Source organism: Gobio gobio, assembly GCF_949357685.1.
Source record: "Gobio gobio genome assembly, chromosome: 19".
Taxonomy (NCBI): Eukaryota; Metazoa; Chordata; class Actinopteri; order Cypriniformes; family Gobionidae; genus Gobio; species Gobio gobio.
The window spans coordinates 33,425,223-33,446,996 of NC_137112.1; the positions used below are offsets into that span (position 1 = coordinate 33,425,223).

Genomic DNA, 21,774 nt, shown 5'->3' on the forward strand with positions numbered 1-21,774 from the left:
CATGCTGGTTAAAATTGTAGTTCATTCCCTAAAAATGTTTTTATTTCATTCTAACAAAATTTTGTTTATTTTTAAAATAATAAAAACAAGCCAATAATGAAGTTTTAATGATGATTCAATATTTTTTTAAATATTGCAAAAAAATATTACAATTATTTTATAATTATATATTTTTGCAGTTTAACAAGGGTGACCATATTTTGATCACTCGGCCTGGCAATGAGATACTCAAATGATACTCGCAGTTTACTCAAAGATTCCTTATTAATTTCAATACATTTAAAGTATGCCCCCTCTGTATGGATAGAAAATTGTTATATTAGGGCCAGGACAGGACTTGAAAACAGGACATGTCCTGGGAAAACAGGACGTTTGGTCACTCTAGTTTAGCAGCATTCTGAAGTAGATACTATCAGTTTTTTTCTTTTGTAATAGTCTACTATTTTCACTTGCTCTTTCAAAAATACACGCCAATAACGCATGCCTTCTTGATAAATTACAATTATGAAAGCACTACAAAACGTATAAAGACGAAAACCCGAATTTTGGTTATTTTAAATAAAATACTTAAAGTGAATTCGCCTTACCTCAGAAAGCGCTAACGACAGAAGAGCTTCTCTCCGCCGTTGCCCACAGATAAACTACTACACAGACAGAACAGAACTCCCGCGGGAGCGCGCGATATGAATTTATTATCCGCCCCTTCTGCCCGCGCTCTCGCTCTCGCCAGACGCGCACTGTCATTCATCAACAACAGCAGCGCGTGGACAATGAGCGCGCGACAATTTCGATTTTTGCATCTGCTGCTCGAGGGTGATCATCATGTACAGTGGATTTACAATTTATAAATGCATCTAAACAGAATTTAGAGGATATATATTGTCTGACTCTGAAGTGACGTTAGCTTGTAAAATCAATAAATAAATAATTGTGCGGTTTTTTATTTTTTAACTGTTGTTCATGCTCTCTAAACATACATCTGCATCTTTCAGGCAGGCTAAAAAATATTTATTTATTTTATTCAATAGCCTGCTGGATATTGTAATATATACTTTACTTAATATACTAATATCTGTGTAGGTGCATAAAGCCACATCCCACTGTAGTCTTTTTTATTTATTTTTACTTTATTCATTTTTTTGTAACCCCTCTGTATTAGGATGTTGTTCATTATTTGGATTTTTTGTTAAATATGTAAATTCTCTGTGTTGTGTGTTTAGCATCAAAAAAAGATATACAAAATGGAAAATAAATACATAATTAAATCCACATTCCTGCTTTGCATTTTGTTGGAAAATCGAAAAGGGCCACAGCACACAATTCAGTCAGGGGGCCCAGAATCCCTAGCTACCACCTTGCTATTCCCAGAGGAAGTGCGCATCTTGCACACCTAATATTTGTTTCTCCTTTCTGTCCTATTAATTCTGAACTCAGTGTTGCACTGTCACCACTGACACGGTCTCCAGACTGGCCACCTAATTAAGCCACACTGATTAATGATCAGCGGGAACTAATGGGCCAACAGAGAGACCTGCGCTACCATCACAAACACACAGATAAATTATTGTGAGAGGTCTGGGTGTGTTTGTGTGTGAGAAAGCATTTGTTTTATTAGGGTGTGAGGACTATGTTGAATAGACGACAGGAAGGGTGTGTGATTCTGCTCTGTTAACGCCTGTTGTTGTAAATCAGTATTTTACAAACATTTTTGCCATTGTACATTGTATGAATGTGTCTATATTTGTTATTTATTGTGCAAACAATCAATGGAAGCTCAAATACAGTCTATAATGAGAGTGTCTGTTAAATATAATTTATATGACAGATTGTTTTATTTGTATTCTTCCGTAATATTAATGTGAGAACACATTTAAAAAAGATGAAGTCGTTTTAGTCTGTCATGGTAGGTAATTATGGATAATTTAGGACTTTATAAATGAGCTAAAAACAAACAAATGCATTCACAAAAAGACAAAGATGAAAACATGAAACCAACATACACAAAAAGAGGCGACTTTTTGACCTCAGTTTGAGAAGACAAATACGTTTAGCACACCAATGAGGCAAATCTCCTACATATGAGGGCGGAAAACATTTGTCATGCTTAGGGTAGGATCAAGCCATGATTATATCAACTTTGTGTCAGAATGCAAAAAATAAAATGGCATGTACAGCAGGGATTTGGTCACCTATGCAGGGCTCCTACGCAGTATGGAAAAGTATAGAGAGGTTTTGACATTTGATTCTGGAAAAGTATGGAATATTGAAATGGAAAATGTGTAGGAACCCTGCCTATGATAAAATTACAGTATTTGGGCATAATCGTGTAGCTACACTCACATTCATCTCTCCTCCGCCTGGTCCTTTCTCGTTCCCGCTCTCGGCGGTGGCGGAGAATGGACTCGCTTCCGGTTTCTGTGTCCAGACCGTCTCTGCTGTTCACTGCATTGGCACTGTAGCAAACGCACAAACAGAAACATATGCAGGATGAGCTCTGAAAAACATTAGACACACTGCAACAATCGTATTATCTGATACTCATAGGACATTTGTATGTGCATGTAAGATATACATTATGTGATGGAATGCAGGCTATTTTAGCTTTTGTGAGAAGGGCAGAAAGGGGAAGAGAGTGAACAAGAGAGAGAGAGAATAATGGTAATGATACATAGGGGGTGTTTCATCATGAAAGATCGGTTTCTGAATTACACCCCTGGGGCAGGCAAGTGTGTCTTTGTACACGAACATCTATATGTGTTTTCAGTATAAACCTGAGTGAGGTGAGAAATATTACAAACCCTTCAACCAACCAACTGCCTCTTGCACACCAGTCTTAATATAGTAAAGGTGTCCTACAGTATATAGGACATGTGTGTGTATATATATATATATATCTCATGACCCCTGAATGTGAGAACCTTTAGCATTTTTTTACCAAATGCCAAAATGTGAGTCTGTCCTTTCCAAAGTGGAAGATATAATACTTTTAAATACACTATAGTATAGGCCAAAGAGGACATACAGTGGGGAGAACAAGTATTTGATACACTGCCGATTTTACACTTACAAACCATGTAGAGGTCTGTAATTTTTATCATAGGTACTCTTCAACTGTGAGAGACGGAATCTAAAACAAAAATCTAGAACATCACATTGTATGATTTTTAAATAATTAATTTGCATTTTATTGCATGACATAAGTATTTGATCACCAACCAACCAGTAAGAATTACGGCTCTCCCAGACCTGTTAGAGAAGCCCTCCTGTTCTCCACTCATTACCTGTATTAACTGGACCTGTTTGAACTTGTTACCTGTATAAAAGACACCTGTCCACACACTCAATCAAACAGACTCCAACCTCTCCACAATGGCCAAGACCAGAGAGCTGTGTAAGGACATCAGGGATAAAATTGTAGACCTGCACAAGGCTGGGATGGGCTACCGGACAATAGGCAAGCAGCTTGGTGAGAAGGCAACAACTGTTGGCGCAATTATTCGAAAATGGAAGAAGTTCAAGATGATGGTCAATCTCCCTCGGTCTGGGGCACCATCCAAGATCTCACCTCGTGGGGCATCAGTGATCATTAGGAAGGTGAGGGATCAGCCCAGAACTACACGGCAGGACCTGGTCAATGACCTTAAGAGAGCTGGGACCACAGTCTCAAAGAAAACCATTAGTAACACACTACGCCGTCATGGATTAAAATCCTGCAGCGCACGCAAGGTCCCCCTGCTCAAGACAACGCATGTCCAGGCCCGTCTGAAGTTTGCCAATGATGATCCAGAGGAGGAATGGGAGAAGGTCATGTGGTCTGATGAGACAAAACAGAGCTTTTTGGTCTAAACTCCACTCGCCGTGTTTGGAGGAAGAAGAAGGATGAATACAACCCCAAGAACACTATCCCAACCGTGAAGCATGGAGGTGGAAACATCATTCTTTGAGGATGCTTTTCTGCAAAGGGGACAGGACGACTGCACCATATTGAGGGGAGGATGGATGGGGCCATGTATCGCGAGATCTTGGCCAACAACCTCCTTCCCTCAGTAAGAGCATTGAAGATGGGTCGTGGCTGGTTCTTCCAGCATGACAATGACCCGAAACACACAGCCAGGGCAACTAAGCAGTGGCTCCATAAGAAGCATCTCAAGGTCCTGGAGTGGCCTAGCCAGTCTCCAGACCTGAACCCAATAGAAAATCTTAGGAGGGAGCTGAAAGTCCGTATTGCCCAGCGACAGCTCCGAAACCTGAAGGATCTGGAGAAGGTCTGTATGGAGGAGTGGGCCAAAATCCCTGCTGCAGTGTGTGCAAACCTGGTCAAGAACTACAGGAAACGTATGATTTCTGTAATTGCAAACAAAGGTTTCTGTTCCAAATATAAATTTTTTTCTGATGTATCATATACTTATGTCATGCAATAAAATGCAAATTAATTACTTAAAAATCATATAATGTGATTTTCTGGATTTTTCACTCACAGTTGAAGAGTACCTATGATAAAAATTACAGACCTCTACATGTTTTGTAAGTGGGCAAACCTACAAAATCGGCGTGTATCAAGTGTATCAAATACTTGTTCTCCCCACTGTATACTGTACATGTAGTAAAAATATATTTTTTCATAATTAAAAAATAGTCACTTCAGTTTTTGCTATTTTAATACAAACATATTGATGTAACAAAAAATCTGGTTCAATAATAATTTTAATTACTGATTAAAAAAAAAAATATATATATATATATATATATATATATATATATATATATATATATATATATATGTACAGCTTTCTTTTTTTTAAGAAATTAATACTGTTATCCAGCAAGGATGCGTTAAATTGATCAAAAGTGACAGTTAAGACAAAATATTTATATTTAAATAATTGCTGCTCTTTTGAATTTTCTATATATCAAAGAACCCTGAAAACATTTCTTTTCCCCAGTTTCCACACAAATATTAAGCAGAATAATTGTTTTCAACATTGATAATGATAAGAAATGTTTCTTGAGCACCAAATCAGCATATTAGAATGATTTATTAAGGATCATGTGACACTGACAAATTGGTGCTAAAAATTCAGCTTTGCATCACAGGAATAAATTAAAAAATATTTAAAAAAAGAAAACGTTTTAAATTGTAGTAATATTTCACAACATTCCTGTTTTACTGTATTTTATAGCATTTTTCTGTACTGTATTTTTGATAAAATAACTGCAGTTTTGCAGAAAATAAGACTAGACCCCAAACTTTTTAATGCTAGAGTATAACAGCATATTATTATTGTTCTAAAAATGTGAGGTACACTGCACGGATGCAACATGTGATACAGATGTGTAAGCTGTGAATCAGTCAACCAATGTTAGAATTTAAGGACATGGCATCAAAAATTATATAATCCAATGAGTTTGTGCTTTTCTGAGCAGTTTAAAAATCAGCCACAAGAGGGCAGAAATATCACAGCAACCGCACTAGTGATACACATCAGTGTTTCCTCACATGTATTACATGTATTTATCAACACAAACCAGCAATGGGTTCATTTTAACTCACATTATTCTGGATCTCATTTAGCATTTACATTTATCAAGTAAAAAGTTATGTTTGCAGCCTTCATATATTCTGTTATACAAGTATAATCCAAACCAAATGGTTTGTTTTGCTTTCTTGCCTTATACAAGTAACTAGATGTGTGAGAGTGTGACTGCAATAATGTTCCAGATAAAAAAATGGTTGCAACTTTTATAGACACAAAAAAATCTAAACTGTAAAAACCTGTTAACTGGTTTACTAAGTAACCTTACCACATACAGTGAAAAACTGCAAATGGTAGAACATTGCATTATATGTAATTTTACTGTAAAATACTGTCAAATTTGTTTTTGCAAGTATATAAAAACTATAAATCAGTATATTTTACAGGGAAAATGAACAGGCATTGTGTACAGTGCATGTATCATACCTTATTATTATTACTACTACATCAATCATGTCCTTGAACATTTTTACTATTTTGCTATTTTAATAAACTCACATCACCTTCTCTATTTATACACATTCATACACTATCATCACTGTACTATTTATATCTCTTTTCATCTGCACAGTACTGTTCTCTTGCCTTCTGTACCCTATTGGCACTTGCACAATATATTACTATGTCCACTTCTGGTTAGATGCACACTTACACTACATAATGAAGTCAAATCTGTCATTTTGTATGAAGATGCATAAGATGTCTCTCCCTGTCCCCCCTTTGCTTGAACACTAAAATCTTAAACATTAACAATCTGATATTTGGTCATGTCGTTGCATAACAGTGAAGCAGATTCACAAAGGTCCCTTCTGGGATGTTCTGCTATGGGCAAATACACCACTCATTGTTTACCACAACTCCCTTCAACATTTGTGTCTCATGCTTTCTGGATGACTGAGCCCAGTGGGGGAGTAAGAGCCAAAGGGATTTGCTCTCTTTATGCTGTTGATATTCCTACATCCACAACATAAACATGCATGTGTGTGTGTGAGATTATTATGTAGATCAGGGAGGTAAACGTTCCCCAGGGGTTACTTCGGTAGGTTTCAGGGGGTTCTTGGAATTTTTTTTATTTTGCTTTAAAACGGAAATTGCAAATATAAAAAAATTAGAGCCGTCAACACATTAAAATAATCAATTGTGATTATTGTCATAATTTTTTATTTATTTATTGCACATTCTTTTTTAAGGCAAGACACTACAGCCAAAAATATTGTTTTTTATTCCTATCTATATTCAGAGCTGTTTGTGTATATATAGATAATTTGCCTGATTTTATACTTTTTTTTTCTGATCTGTGGAGTGATAAAGAGACTCCCCTTCTGTAAAAACCTGTTAAAACCCTTTTAACCTGGCGTTATCCAATTTTCAAATGTCTATTCTGGAAATGTATGCAAATTAGTGCATGTTTAATTAGATACTTACTTTGCATATTAAACATAACATTTTGGAAATCTTATAATACAATTTTTTCAATTCTTAATGTAATCAATCAACTGGGGAAGTATGGTGATATGTATTGGTTAAAAATCAACTCATTTCTGGTTTGAGGTCAATGAAGGGGTACTTGAGGCCACATGAGGTAAATGAGACAAATCATGTACATGAGTGATCAGACAGTCCGATTTCACCTTGTGTCAAAGAAGCATGGAGGTGTATATAGTGTGTGTGTGTGTGTGTGTGCAGGTGAAGGTGACATGGCATGAGCAGAATGCAGGATGTGTGAGAGGGAAAGAGTGTATCAGTAATGCGAGTGTGTATGTGTGTGTGTGTGTGTGTGCACTCATGTGAGATAATCAGCACATCTGGTGCACGCTATAAATGGAGGTTTTCAGTGGTTGAGCATAAAACACAATGACAGCATTCAATTAACTATTAAATAACTATCGTGCAGAGAACACTAAACATTACACTTGACCAGGCCCACACGATTGAGTTATATAATACAATTATATCATAGCAATATCAAGAGATCACCATTTCTCATTTCAACTGAACCTGGAATCGAGCCAAATGGAACAAACATAATTTTGATCTCTTATAAATCAGAAGTTTGGGATAATGAGTTTGACTGAGCGTGTGTATTAAAAGAGGAGAATTCATGTTTGTTTGCTCATGATTCACTAAAGGATATATGCAAATCAGCTAATGATGCAATTATGTAATTAAATATAGGCCTATTAAAATATAAACATTGTCTATTTTAATATATTTTAAAATGTCATTCATCTCTGTGATAGCAAAGCTGAATTTTCAGCATCATCACTACAGTTTTCAGTGTCACATGATCCTTCAGAAATCATTCTAATATGATGAATTGGTGCTTAAAAACATTTTTGTTATTATCAATGTTGAAAAGAGTAATGCCTAATATTTTTGTGGAAGCAGTGATATATTTCTTTGATGAATAGAAAGTTAAAAAGATCAGTTAAAAATAAATATTTTTTGTAACATTATTAAAGTTCACTGTCAGTTTTGATTGATCCATCACTGCTGAATAAAAGTATTAATATGTACAAAAAAATCCTGACCTCAAACATTTGAACGGTATACTATATTATAGATATAAAATGTCTGTATTATTCTGTCTAAATTAAAAAATAAAACACTAAATGTATAATTTTAAATGCTATAAGTGAATATTGGCATTACAACATTATAATGTACAGTACAAAAAAATAGATATTTAATAATTTAATAAGACTCTATATAAGTTAGTGTTAATTGACAGCAAAGCTAATCTAAATTGCACAAATGAGCATGTACAATTCACTATTCAATATCAACAGAAACAAAAAAATATATATAGAAAATATGAAATGTTAACTGATTTTCAGTGGATGGAAAATGCTGCAGACTATTATAGTATACAGGGAGTGCAGAATTATTAGGCACGTTGATTTTCTGATCATATTTTTTTTCCAGGCACATTTGACCAATTCCAAACCACAGTAATCCTAATAACTACTATTGATTTAGTATTTAATAATGTATAAGTGATATATAATTGTTCATGAAGGCTGGAAATGAAAATCACCTTATATTCAGGTGTGCAGAATTATTAGGCATGTTTTCTTTTACAGATAAATTGAGCCAAAAAAGAGATTTAACTCAGACTGAAAAGTCAAAAAGTATTAAATGCCCATGAGAAGGATGCAATACTAATGCAATACTAGACATTGCAGTTAAGGCATGACCATTGGACAGTGAAATGCTCGTTGGGTCAGCAGGATCTGACAAAAACAGGTGGTGAAGAAAAGACACCTGTTAACTGCAAAAGAATTAAGAATTAAGGTGAAGAATTAAGGGTGAAACCATCAGGAACCCTTTAGTCTCCAGCGCCACCATTTTCCAAAGCTGCAACCTACCTGGAGTCTCCAGAAGTGCAAGGTGTCAGGATCTCAGAGACTTCAGTTAGGTAAAGAATCCTAAAAAATGACCCCCACTAGATAAGAATCACAAGCTGAAGTGTTGTAAAATACATGAAGAAGGTTTTTTTATAGGCTTTATGGACAGATAGGTTGAGAGTGACTCTTGAAGGACCAGCACCACATCCTCTAGTACCACTGTTTGAAGAATTCATCTTCCAGAATCTGACAGTACGTTTTGGGAGTTCATTTTAGTCCATCCTGAAGTCCGTTTTGCAGAGATGGACTAAAAATGAATTCTTCAAACAGTGGTACTAGAGGATGTGGTGCTGGTCCTTCAAGAGTCACTCTCAACCTGTCTGTCCATAAAGCCTATAAAAAAACCTTCTTCATGTATTTTACAACACTTCAGCTTGTGATTCTTATCTAGTGGGGGTCATTTTTTAGGATTCTTTACCTAACTGAAGTCTCTGAGATCCTGACACCTTGCACTTCTGGAGACTCCAGGTAGGTTGCAGCTTTGGAAAATGGTGGCGCTGGAGACTAAAGGGTTCCTGATGGTTTCACCCTTAATTCTTCACCTTAATTCTTAATTATTTTGCAGTTAACAGGTGTCTTTTCTTCACCACCTGTTTTTGTCAGATCCTGCTGACCCAACAAGCATTTCACTGTCCAATGGTCATGCCTTAACTGCAATGTCTAGTATTGCATTAGTATTGCATCCTTCTCATGGGCATTTAATACTTTTTGACTTTTCAGTCTGAGTTAAATCTCTTTTTTGGCTCAATTTATCTGTAAAAGAAAACATGCCTAATAATTCTGCACACCTGAATATAAGGTGATTTTCATTTCCAGCCTTCATGAACAATTATATATCACTTATACATTATTAAATACTAAATCAATAGTAGTTATTAGGATTACTGTGGTTTGGAATTGGTCAAATGTGCCTGGAAAAAAAATATGATCAGAAAATCAACGTGCCTAATAATACTGCACTCCCTGTATTTGTGGCATACTTTGCTTGGACTGTACAGTATGACTCCACTACGATTCAGGTTTTCTGTGCTGAAATACCACACACACAAATGGCACATCTGTTTAGTGAATTTGTTCTGGAGTGTTTGTTGCACAGGATACATATGTTACTCACTGGAATGAGGGGGGTCTGGAGTCTCCGATGCCTCCCGTCCTCTCCAGCGGTGGGGGAAGCTCAGTATGACTGTCAGTGCACACCGACATCCCATCTGTGTGGGAGCTCTCAGCCAATACAAGCTACAAACAGACAAATAAATGCACATTAACACAAAGAACTTAAAGGGTTAGTTCACCCAAAAATTTAAATTCTGTCCTCAATTACTCACCCTCATGCTGTTCTAAACCCAAACCTGAAGATTCAAAATGTTCATAAAGAGAACTTAAAATAAAACCATATGAATCAAGTGGTTAAATCCAATTGATCGCCTTTGAACTTTGATCAGTGAGTGTACATAGAGCACTGAAATTTGGTAAATGGAAGCTCAAGCCTTCTTGCTTGACATACGAGAAGCAATGAGGTTCATTCTCGCATGTCACGGCAGCACGTTTGAACCAATAAGGCTTGTTCTCAAGCGTCAAGCAAGTACAGTTGACTTCTGTATACCTTTTTTGAGTGTTCTATGTATGTGTGCTGATGTTTACATGCATGTGAATAAAAGCCTAAATTAAATCGGTTTATCATATAAGGCGATCATGTTTCTTCAGAAGACTTGGATCACACAGCTCGATTCAAATGGATTTATTTTACAATCTCTTTAAGAACGTTTTGAACCTTCAGAGTTTTGGGTGAATTGACTTATAAATGGAGGGGCAGAAATCTCTATTTCTTTGTGTTTTGGAGACAAACGAAAGTCTTATGGATTTGGAACAATATGAGAGTGAGTAACTGATGACATAATTTACATTTATGGGAGAACACTTTGAGTAAGTTTAAGTGTCAAGTTCAGATGCTTTTTGTTTAAGTTTTAATGGCTCTTCTTCATCCCTCACACAGTTTGTTTAACAGGATGTTTGAACAGTTCTACTAAACTCATGACAAAAGACTACAACAAGCGAAAGCCTCAAAGGCACTAAATAAAAATGGCATCCAGTAGAACGCAATGTTCTGAATTATGCATTACACTTTAGAGTCGGTCTGACTTCAAAGTGCCTTTCAGACTTAATTAGTATAATGATGAATCGGTGAACTAAAACTGGCGATGTCCAGTATTTAGCTCATGTGCTGCATCTTTCTTACGACATATACATGCATGACTGCCTGCCTTTTCCACTCTGATTCAGATGTTGTTATATAAGGCAGAGGTTATCAGAGCTCACCCATGACACCACTCTCCCATTGAAACAAGGTAGTTTGGCGTTATCGTCCGAGACTTCCTCTTTGACAACCCTGCAGGGACACAAAGAAAAAAGAGGCATGTATAATTAATTAGAAGTGTGTTTATATGAAACTGCTGGATTGGTTGTGCCTGTTGCATATACCGTCACTGTATTCAACATCTACTTCCATGTGCTGACAAATGAGCTCATAGGACTAGATAACATCTTCATGTGCTGTGTGATGAATAACTGTGATCCTGTTTAAATGTGTTGTTTAGACTGACGTTGCTAACTGCAAACTAGATTTGAATAGAGGGCATATGGTGAGGATCTCACAAGACAGCTTGTCATGAACATGTCAACTCAATTATGCCAACCTTATGCTGGTTTCCCAAACAGAGATTAGGCCTAGTCCTAGACTAAAATTGCCCTTTAAACCAGATTAACAGACATTTGCTTTGTCTTTCATGGTTTTAAATAGTCCTAGACTTAGTCAAGAGTTTAATAAGCTAATTTCCTGGAGGAAGACTAGAGCTGCTCTGCTCTAGGACTAAAACAAACCAGGAGGCAGGTTAACTTTAGATTAACGTTGTGTTTCAAAGAAGACTCATGTATTACTTCGATACATACAGTCGTAATCAGAATTATTAGCACCCTTGGCAAATATGAACAAAAAAACAATAACAAAAATGTTTGAGCAAAAACCTAACTCTCATTCAATCTCATTCTAAAATGTTTTTCTCTAATACACATTGGCCACAATTAATGGCACCCTTTTGTTCAATACTTTTTGCAACCTTCCTTTGCCAAGATAACAACTCTGAGTCTTCTCCTGATGCGTAAATAATACCTGATGAGTTTGGAGTAGGGCTGTAACGATTTGACCAAAAATAAAAACCTCGATTAATTGAACATTTTACCTCGATTACGATTAATGAACGATTATTTTGCTCTCTTTTTTTTCTCTTCATTTTTTGCCCTCATAAGGTTTTTGAGTAAGTTCACTGATATGGTTTGTACTGTAAATATTTTCTACCATTAAAGGTGGATTTTTTTTTTCTAATGAAAGTGCATTTCTTTGTGATTTTAAAGTACCTGAAGGAAACGGTTCACTTTCAGCAGTTATTGTCTATGGGGCAGATTTCTGCTTGTTGTACATCAGATACAGATAAATTAACACAGTAGGCCTACATTACATTTATTTGAATGCATTAATGAGAGAGTGATTGTGTGTGTGAATTAGCCTACTCATACCGTCTCTATTCATTATGAAGATGTGGTTTGTACTTACTTCATTAAGGTATTAAAAGAGATTACTTTAGTGACTTTACTTTAGTCACAGGACAGCGTTGCCGTTGACACTGCATTACTCTCTGCGCGCGATCTTCACGTGATGTGCGATCTTCTGTCTGAGTGCTCGTTTGTCACAATATATATTAGGCATTAGTTCAACATAATACACATCTGATGGTCGAAAAATGGCAGGGCTTAAACCATATACAAATGAGTCGACAAGCTTTGTGAGGACGCAGGTGAGAGGTCTGCCTTCAGGGCGCGCGTTGTCAGAGACGCGACATGGCTCGGCTCTCTGTGTCACAGAAAAAAGCTGAGCCCTGAACGGATACATTGTCCGTTGTTGTTTTTGAATAGTGCACAATCGCTTTAAATGTTGAAACTGGCAAGCCTTTAAACGCATTTACTTGACAAACTTTATGAGCACGAAAGTGAAAGCGATCTGGCCGTCTGTGTGTGTGTGTGTGTGCGTGTCAGCGCGTAGGCTATAAGAACAGCAATTAACTGACCTGTATAAACTGTGTAAAACATGCAGTTACTATAGTGATTCTGGGCATCTATAAACACAGGTAACTGCTCCTGCATCTATCTGTGTGCCTGCAAACTGCACTTGATGTGACTGACGGGGCGGAGTCACGTGAAAACCGAAATAACCGTCATGGGAAAAATACGTCGGTTAGAGGTTCTGAATGTCGGTTTCGGTTATTTTTCGATTAATCGTACAGCCCTAGTTTGGAGAACACCCGACAAGAGATCAGAGAGCACTCCTCTATAAAGAATCTGTCCAGCACACGAGTGTCACGGTTATGTTCCGTTTGTTTTAGTTTTCATGGACTATCAGTTGGTTTAATTGGTCACATGTGTTCCTTTGTTCCATTTTCCCGCCACAATGGCCCTATCCCAAATGGCACCCTAAACCCTCACGGTCTTCCTCTGAGTCCGCACTTTCACGACGTAATGCCGCTTTGACTGCCGGGAAGAAGTCCGCTGCTTAGCTCGCACCAGTGCGGGCTCTGCAGAAGTGCGCATTGAGGGTGCATATCAATCTTAAAAGGGGGCGCTCGCGAGCACACTTCTGAGCAGGGCTCTGAACCGGTTCAAGGAACGAAAACGAAAACCGGAAACGAACGAAATTTTAAGAGGAACAAAAACGGAAACAAAATCAAAATCAATTTGAATCGTTCTGAACAGAAACGTTAATTTGAAATGACCATTAACCGGTTAATAACGTTATTTTATCGTTCTCTTTAATATTTTAATTTGGCAGTGACCAATCATGAATTGAGTAGTACAGCATGTGACGTTGACGGATCAAGCGTGAGTGAAATGCCCGCGCACCCGTCATCTATGAATCTACCGGTACGCAAGTCAGTGTAGAGCGCGCATTTTCATGCCTCAAGTACATTTCTTTCCCCGCTGAGGTCTACTATGAATGTGCAGGTATTGGAGGACATTCTTTTCGAACGTTTAAATAAGCAGTACGGACTTTAAGCTCAAATAGACTGATTTAGGCTAGTTTATGGCTTATTTTGTTTAAGCCTGTCCAAGCAGGCTACTAGCATCTATCAAACATTTGTCCTATAGTCTTTCAGATTGCCAATAAAGGACAGGTCAATGTTTTCTATATAGACGGTTGATGCTTCGTATTAAATGGTATGTTATATTGCATTAAATGATCAAGCTTTATTAGCTGACTGAATTTGATTATGTGATGCAAGGACGTGTTGCGCAGTGTTTGCTTTGAAATTAGCAGTTGACGGTGCATTAAAAGAGCAATGGTTATCCAGTTTATTTATTCTTTATTCATGCAATTTTTAAAACAAGTCGTGTTGAAAAAAAGTAATGTACAAAGAATGTTATCACTCTTCTGAAAATAATTCGGCATAAGAGGGCCACTTTAGATTGTCTAACGCTCCATTAAAACAGGTCTGCTGTTTATGCTTTGTAATTAATGCATGTATTTCTGGTTTTAAAAATGTTATGAAATAAATATTCATGTTTAATTACCATGCGTTATATTATTATTGAGTGAAAATAAGTCTATTTATACATATTTGTTTAAAGTATAGGCTAAATTAAAATAACGTTATTAACCGGTATTTTTTCATATCAAACCGTTTTCGGAACAGTAATGTTTATTGAGGAACGCAAAAACGGAAACGCTATAATATCGATTCTGCTCGGAGTGAACCGATTGATATTTTTTTCCGTTTTTAAGCCCTGCTTCTGAGACCTAAAATGACAAATGGGACACCCTACGGTCTCGTGGACTTAACGGACACGTGCACGCAGCGGTCATTGAAAGTCCACAAGCCCGAAAGTGCACATGAAGTGTGCCATTTGGGACAGGCCCAATCTGTCACCATGGACACTAATCACATTCATCACAGCTGTTCGTCATTTTAGTTAATCATCTGTGTATTTAAGTTCCTGCTTGTTTTCAGTTCATTGTCATGTACTGTGTGCACGAGCACACTGTTTCGCATGTTGGCTTGTAATTGGTATCTTATTATTAAAACCCTGAGTTTTCTTCATCTTCCTAGAACCTGGGCGTTACAACGAGCATCCTTCCGAAACCTAAAATGACAAATGGGACACCCTGCGGCCTAATGGACTTAACGTGCACACAACAGCCAATGTATGTTCACAAGATCGAAAGGGCCATAGACACATGCCCGAGCCGAGTGGCCGTGCGCATTTACATTCTGTAAGTGAGATCACACCCCTATGGGCGGGTTGAAAACATGCGGAACTAGCTCCTTCTACTGGCTGTAGTCTCTAGCCTCTGGCCAAAAAATCCTCCGATGACGCAAAATGACGATATTTGCGTCATCTGAGGATTTTTTCCAGAAAAAAATGCATAATTCTCTCGTCTCAGGGGGACATGAGGGGGGAAAGTACGATAATTTGAATACTGCAGTTCTACTGATACAAAGCTTAATGCTAAATCGCTGAAGTAACCCTTTAAGGTCTACACCAGTCTTATTTTAAACCCTGTCCGGAAAACCGCCCATAAAAACACAATGTTTTATTTATTGAACCACAGTGAACCAGACTGAGAGAAAAAAAACAACACTTTTTAGTTTCAACACTTTTTATTAATTTCATCAAATTAATGATATTATTAGTCATACATTACTGCTGATTTTACATGGCATTTAAAAAGCTATGGCTTAAAAAGAGATGAAATACACATGTGAGCCTTTACCAGCTCAAGCATGTGTATCTGAAAGAAGAAAGTGTGTCTGAGAAAAGTGTGTTGTGTCTGTTCAGCTAATCTTTAAAAATTCTCCTCAACTCAAAAGATACAGAAGGAGTATTTTAACATTAATGAGAAATGTTTGTGATTTGAATGAGATAATGTTTTTGTCGGTCTAGTCCTTTGATTCAGACTTGGTAGCCGCAAGTCAAAATTGCTTAATTACAAGTCCATTATTGACAGTATAAAACTTTGATTTTATGAGGTTAATGTTCCCAAGATAAATGTTTTTTTTTTAAAACATAAAAAAAATCATTTAATTGGGGCACATTTTCAGAGAGATTAAACTGTAACAATTATGATTGATTATTAAAAAAACAAACAAAACAAAAAACAGTATAAGCATATATACATTTCATGAACAGATTGAAGGAACACTACACTTTTTTTTAAAAATAGCTAATTTTCCGACTCCCCTAGAGTTAAACAGTTGAGTTTTATCATTTTCTAATCCATTCAGCCAATCTCCAGATCTGGCGGTAGAACTTAAAGTATAGCTTAGCATAGATCTGCATAATATCATTGCGCCGCTGCACCCATGGTGCGGCAGCAAAGTTCCTTGATAATTACGCAGGAATGAGAGTATAGTTCCAAACCATATCGGCCTAGAAAATCGCAACTTTTCATTTTCCGCCAATCTTGTGTAACTACAGAAGAGTCAAGTTTTAAATAGGAAAAATATCGAAAGTCTTTGGTCATTTTTGAGCGAGATGCTAACGGACTAATCAGATTCAATTATCTATGCTAAGCTATGCTAAAAGTGCTACAGCCAGACCTGGAGATCGGCTGAATGGATTCGAAAACAGTAAAACTCAACTTTTTAACTCTAGGGGAGTCGGAAAAGTAGCCTATTTTCAAAAAAAGTGGAGTGTTCCTTTAAGCACAAGCATGAAAGGACAAACCAACCGAGAGATTAATTTACCATGGCAGATTTGAAAAACAAAAACAAAACAAAAAATAGTCTGGGTTCTCTCACACTTGTTGACCAAATTCAGAACAATTCACAAATCAACTTGCTTGTTAACTTGAACCTACTCAAACAATTTAGAACACAATCAATATGCCATTTTTTTTACTCTACACATGTGAAATACAAAAAAAAAAAAAAAAGAGAAAATAGATCAGTTATTTTCATGATTTTTCCAAATAATTAATGACTACACAAAAGACTAAACATGAGTTAACAAAAACTTAACTGCTATTTATTAAATACAATTTACAGTGTTTTTAGTTTAGGATCTTTAAAACTAAGAAGCATTAGGCACACAACTTACACTACTTTGCAATTACTGCACTATTATTATCCATTAGAGGGCCTAAACTATTGTAAAAAATAATATTTACAAACTTTTAAATAATAGTTTAAAAAGTTAAAAAGTATACTTTTTTTATAAAAAGTATGTAAATGTTATTTTAGTCATTTATTATTTGACAATAAACATCTAAATCTTTTTGAGGAAATAAACCTTTAAAATCTGCCGATTCAGTTTGTGTTGTGTTGTATAGATGTCCATTTACTCCATATTAGAATTTTTCCGCCTAACGCTTTCAGCTCTGTGATTGGTGGTCCAGCTGTGAATTTACAGAGGGCCAAGCTATAACAAGTCAATGACAGGCGAATTTCAAGTGACAGGAAAATTGACCGATCACATCGTTCCTTTTAATGGGTGGCACTTGTTATCGGTATGATTGCATAAAATAAATAGCTAGCTCTATTCGCTATGGAAAACGCAAGCAACAATAATGAGGAGGACAAAGTTGATGATTTATTGTTTACGCCGTTTTCAAGATTAACTTTTAAAGAAAAGCTGGAGATCAGAAAAGGAAGACCTACACCAGAGCTTAGTTTTGAGCAGAAAGCCAAAGCTGTTCATTTCAGCCACAGAAAGTATAAGCGATACAACTGGATGAGCTTTACTGCTGGAATTGTTTGCTGTTTGGGTACATTTTTTAAAATCGAATAGGTTACGTGATTGATTTTATTCTGGCCACCGCTACCACGGTTTTATATGTTAAGCTTTAGTTGAGAAAACAGTTATTTCTGCAGAATTAGTGAATTAGCTGGTCAGTCTGTAAATGTGACCATGCATTAATTCTGCATAATAGTTTAATTTTCCCCAAATCATAAGTTTAATATGGTCTGTTACATATATTTAATCGGCTGCTGTGCCAGTCTAATGATGTGATTTATTATCAACGTCGGGAAGTTTTTTTTAATGCGGAAAGTATCTGTCGCTAATGTGTGATTTGGTCTGAGCGCTGTCATGATGCATCGGCTTCGGTTGCATGTAAGCTGGCCTTAAGGCTGATTTTAGGCTTAGTTTACCTTTTTCCCCGAGAAAAAAGACGGTGGGAGGGCCAAGGTCCAAGAGTCAGGGTTCGCTACTGTAACAGAATAGTTTATTCTCTGTTTTTATTAGCAACATTTTAATGTACTTATACCAACCACCACTATGAAAATGCAAAACAAATAAAAATTGAGAAACTTCATAAACTCTCCAGTAAGTGAGCAGGTTTTCGGTCTCCCTTTGTCTCTAAGTCTGGAAACAGAGAAATTCCAGTCTCTCCACACACGGCCTGGCCTCCCACTTCCCGTTTTCCACACTGAGGGCACCACAGCGACCCGCAACTGGACACTGTAGATCTCCACCCTTTACCCAGTTCACATACTGTACATTATCCCCATACACCCAGATCCAACTACCCGCCAGAAAGTTCAGCCCAATCCATACATAATCACTCTGGACATTTTGAACCTTATTCTCAGCCGTGTACTGTTCCATAACTGATGCCAGACTGGCCAAGTCCACATATCTGTCTCTACAGTGAGTCAAGGCCTCAATCCATGATTTGGGTTCTGACACCAGGATCATAGAGCGCATATTGGCCTCACAAAAGAAAGGGAGTAGATCTACACACATCTCATCGAACAACTCACCATCTTTTAAAGCTCCACAAGCTTGTGTGTCTGGTGATATGGTTATATTCATGAAATTTAGATTATCCGGTTGCATTCTGTTCCAATACTGGATCATTAATTGGCCATTACCAGAATACCAAGGTTTATTATACAACCCGATCCAAAAGTAAAGATTATCCATGAAAGAGCTGTGTACGGCATGGATGTATAACACCAGTGTAGTCAATTCTGCTTGGGTTTTCACCATGACTAGTTTCATGTTCAACAGGTTGCAATGAGTCTGAGCATCTTTCCAGGATTTATTTTCATTGACCAGCCAGAATACAGGGATAGTGTTAGTGTTTCTGAAGCAAACAAAAGGGTGTTCCTCAAAGCAAGCACAGTCATGCCAGAATCCTCTCCAATCAATCACTGCACAAAATAAAAAGTTATACCACTTGGAGTATGTGACAGGCCCGTTGTCTCCAATCCATCTCCAGGTCTCTGTCAAAGGAGTATCTTCTTTAACTGTAGCCAGACCAATCCAAGCCAAAATATTATTCAGCATAGCACATATAAAGTTGTTGTCCGCATCAGTACGTATAATCGCAAGACCAGCGTGATCTGTTTCACATTGCTGTTTTGCCTCCAGCCAGGTTTTACTTTCTTTGACTAAGACCCAATCTCCAGAAGTCGTCTTACACACAAAGAATAGTTTAGTGTCACATCTTGTGGTATAAAACCATCCAGCCTTGCTCATTGAGGTACACTCTCCATACCAGTTGAAATAACTGGATTTGGTCTCATCTTCCCAGTACCAAGCTGACAAAAACTTATAAACTCTCACCCAAGAGAGCTGGCTGGAAGAACTGCTGAGATTCTTCAGCTCATTCTTATCTGAGGGTAAAAACAGTTGTGCATAATTATTTATGCAATATCTCTTTGCATCATACCAGGACACCTTCTTCTCCACATGGATGATTTCCTTCACTAATCCTGGAACAGAGGTATCGGCAGACGTATGGAGTGCCAGAAGAAGGAAGTTAAGAAGCCCAAACATCTCCATGGTGAGACAGTCACTTTTACACTTTTTCACTTTTACAATCACAGTTTTATCACTTATGTCTAGTTAAAGGGATAGTTCACCACAAATTCTGTCAATTTACTCACCCTCAAGTTGTTCCAAACCTGTATACATTTCTATAGTAATCAATGGTGGCCGAAATCTGCTTGGTTACAAACATTCTTCCAAATCTTCCTTTGTGTACAGCAGAACAAAGAAATTGATACAGGTTTGGAACAACTTGAGTGTGAGTAAATGATGACAGAATTTTCAGAATTTTTGGGTGAACTATTCCTTTAAACTCTTCTCTTGAAGACAGGACACAGTTCATTGAATTATGACCCTTTTTTAAAACTACAGACTTGAAAAGATACTGCAGAACAGGTATGATCCACCTGGGAGTCTTTACTAATTCAAGCATGTGTATCTGACAGAAGGGAGAGTGTACTTTGCATTGGAAATTCGCCTCATCTCACGAGAAAGCCTTGTGACAATTGATAGACTACACAACAATTGTCAAAATATATAGTCTTCCTTCCTTTTCTGTCATTTATTATGGTTCAATATGCTCAGATTCACATAATATAATCTATAAATAGCTAACCACATTAATAAAATCCACAAAAAACATGGATACTGCAGATGTCAGTGGCCTTGTAACACATTTCACTTTATTATTCAGTGTCTCAAACCAAAAGAAATGTCATGTTTCACACTGCTCATACTTTACCTGGGGTTATCCCATTACAATTGTAGGTATATGACATTTCACATTGTACATTCCATGGATTAATGTTCTTATTTGCATATTTGGAGTGTCAACAATCATGATTGGATAAATTCTACCCAGGGTTTGGAATGATGATCCCAGGATTAAGTGCTGTGCGAAAATAATTCAAAACGTCAGATGTATGCAAACGGACCCACATTAGTTTTTTTGACGATTGAAAATGTGTAAAATTCAACAATTTACACATGGACACCCCTATATCTCTGAAATTAAACCAAATGGTCTTAAAAAGAAGATACCAAAAGAAAATTTAAGAATCAGAATCTAAAAGGATTAGTGCTGGGGAAAAATTAACCGTGATTAATCGCAATAAAAGTTTGTGTTTACATAGTATATGTGTTTGTACTGTGTAATAATTATTATGTATATATAAATACAAACACATGCATGTATATATTTAAGAAAAATATGTTATATATATATATTTTTTTATATTTATATACAAGATAAATTATATATACAATATATACATGCAAATATTTCTTAAATATATACATGCATGTGTGTGTATTTCTAAATACATAACAATTATACACAGTACACACACACACAGGCTATATTATGTAAACCCAAACTTTTATTTTGGATGCGATTAATCACAATTAATTTAAGAGTTACAGGTAGTTACGCAAACTTTGGAAAAAGAACATGAAAAGTAATTTTTCAAGTTACAAAGGTACTGCATAGAGGGAATAAGCCACCTGTGAGTCTTTATAAACCCATGCATGTGTATCTGACAGAAGGAATAGTATTTACCTAAGTAAAGTGAGCATCCTGTATTTAAATGAAAAGGTTTGTGCCAGAATGCCAGTTCATGTAATCTGTGCTTTGCAATGGAAATTGCAATGGAAACTGATGAAAAAGGAACGTTTTGTACTAAATAATACAAATTATATGAAAATTATCAGAAAATACAGAGATATGGCGGAATTTAATGTTAATGTAGCAACAGGAAGCTGAGATGCCCATACTTTTGTAAGACAAGAACTGATGACAAGTTAACATTGCCACGTCTTGAAAGTTTAAATTAATTAGCATGAAGTCATAGTGACTTTCAATAGGAAACTTTCTTCAACTTTGTTAAAACAAATGGTATTCAAATATGGGAGTCAATCAAAAACATTGACATTGAAGGCATAGTTCACCCAAAAATTAAATATGATGATAAAAAAAAAGTACACTACTTAAAGTGATTTGTCATATTTTTCAAAAG

At 36.6% G+C, this 21,774-nt stretch overlaps 1 protein-coding gene across 3 annotated transcripts in view; it reads right to left on the minus strand.

Moving 5' to 3' along the window:
- Positions 1–21,774, minus strand: part of dvl1b (dishevelled segment polarity protein 1b) — a 44,663-nt gene that overhangs the window by 14,680 nt on the left and 8,209 nt on the right. For 2 of the 3 annotated variants that reach the window (XM_079844719.1, XM_079844721.1), the window contains exons 2-4: positions 11,258–11,327; positions 10,056–10,177; positions 2,341–2,453 (exon numbers count right to left, since the gene is read on the minus strand). In XM_079844719.1, coding sequence (XP_079700845.1) covers positions 2,341–2,453; positions 10,056–10,177; positions 11,258–11,327 — 305 coding nt within the window. Of the gene's footprint in view, positions 1–587; positions 708–2,340; positions 2,454–10,055; positions 10,178–11,257; positions 11,328–21,774 lie in introns of those variants that run through there. The other variant, XM_079844720.1, reaches the window with a different exon arrangement.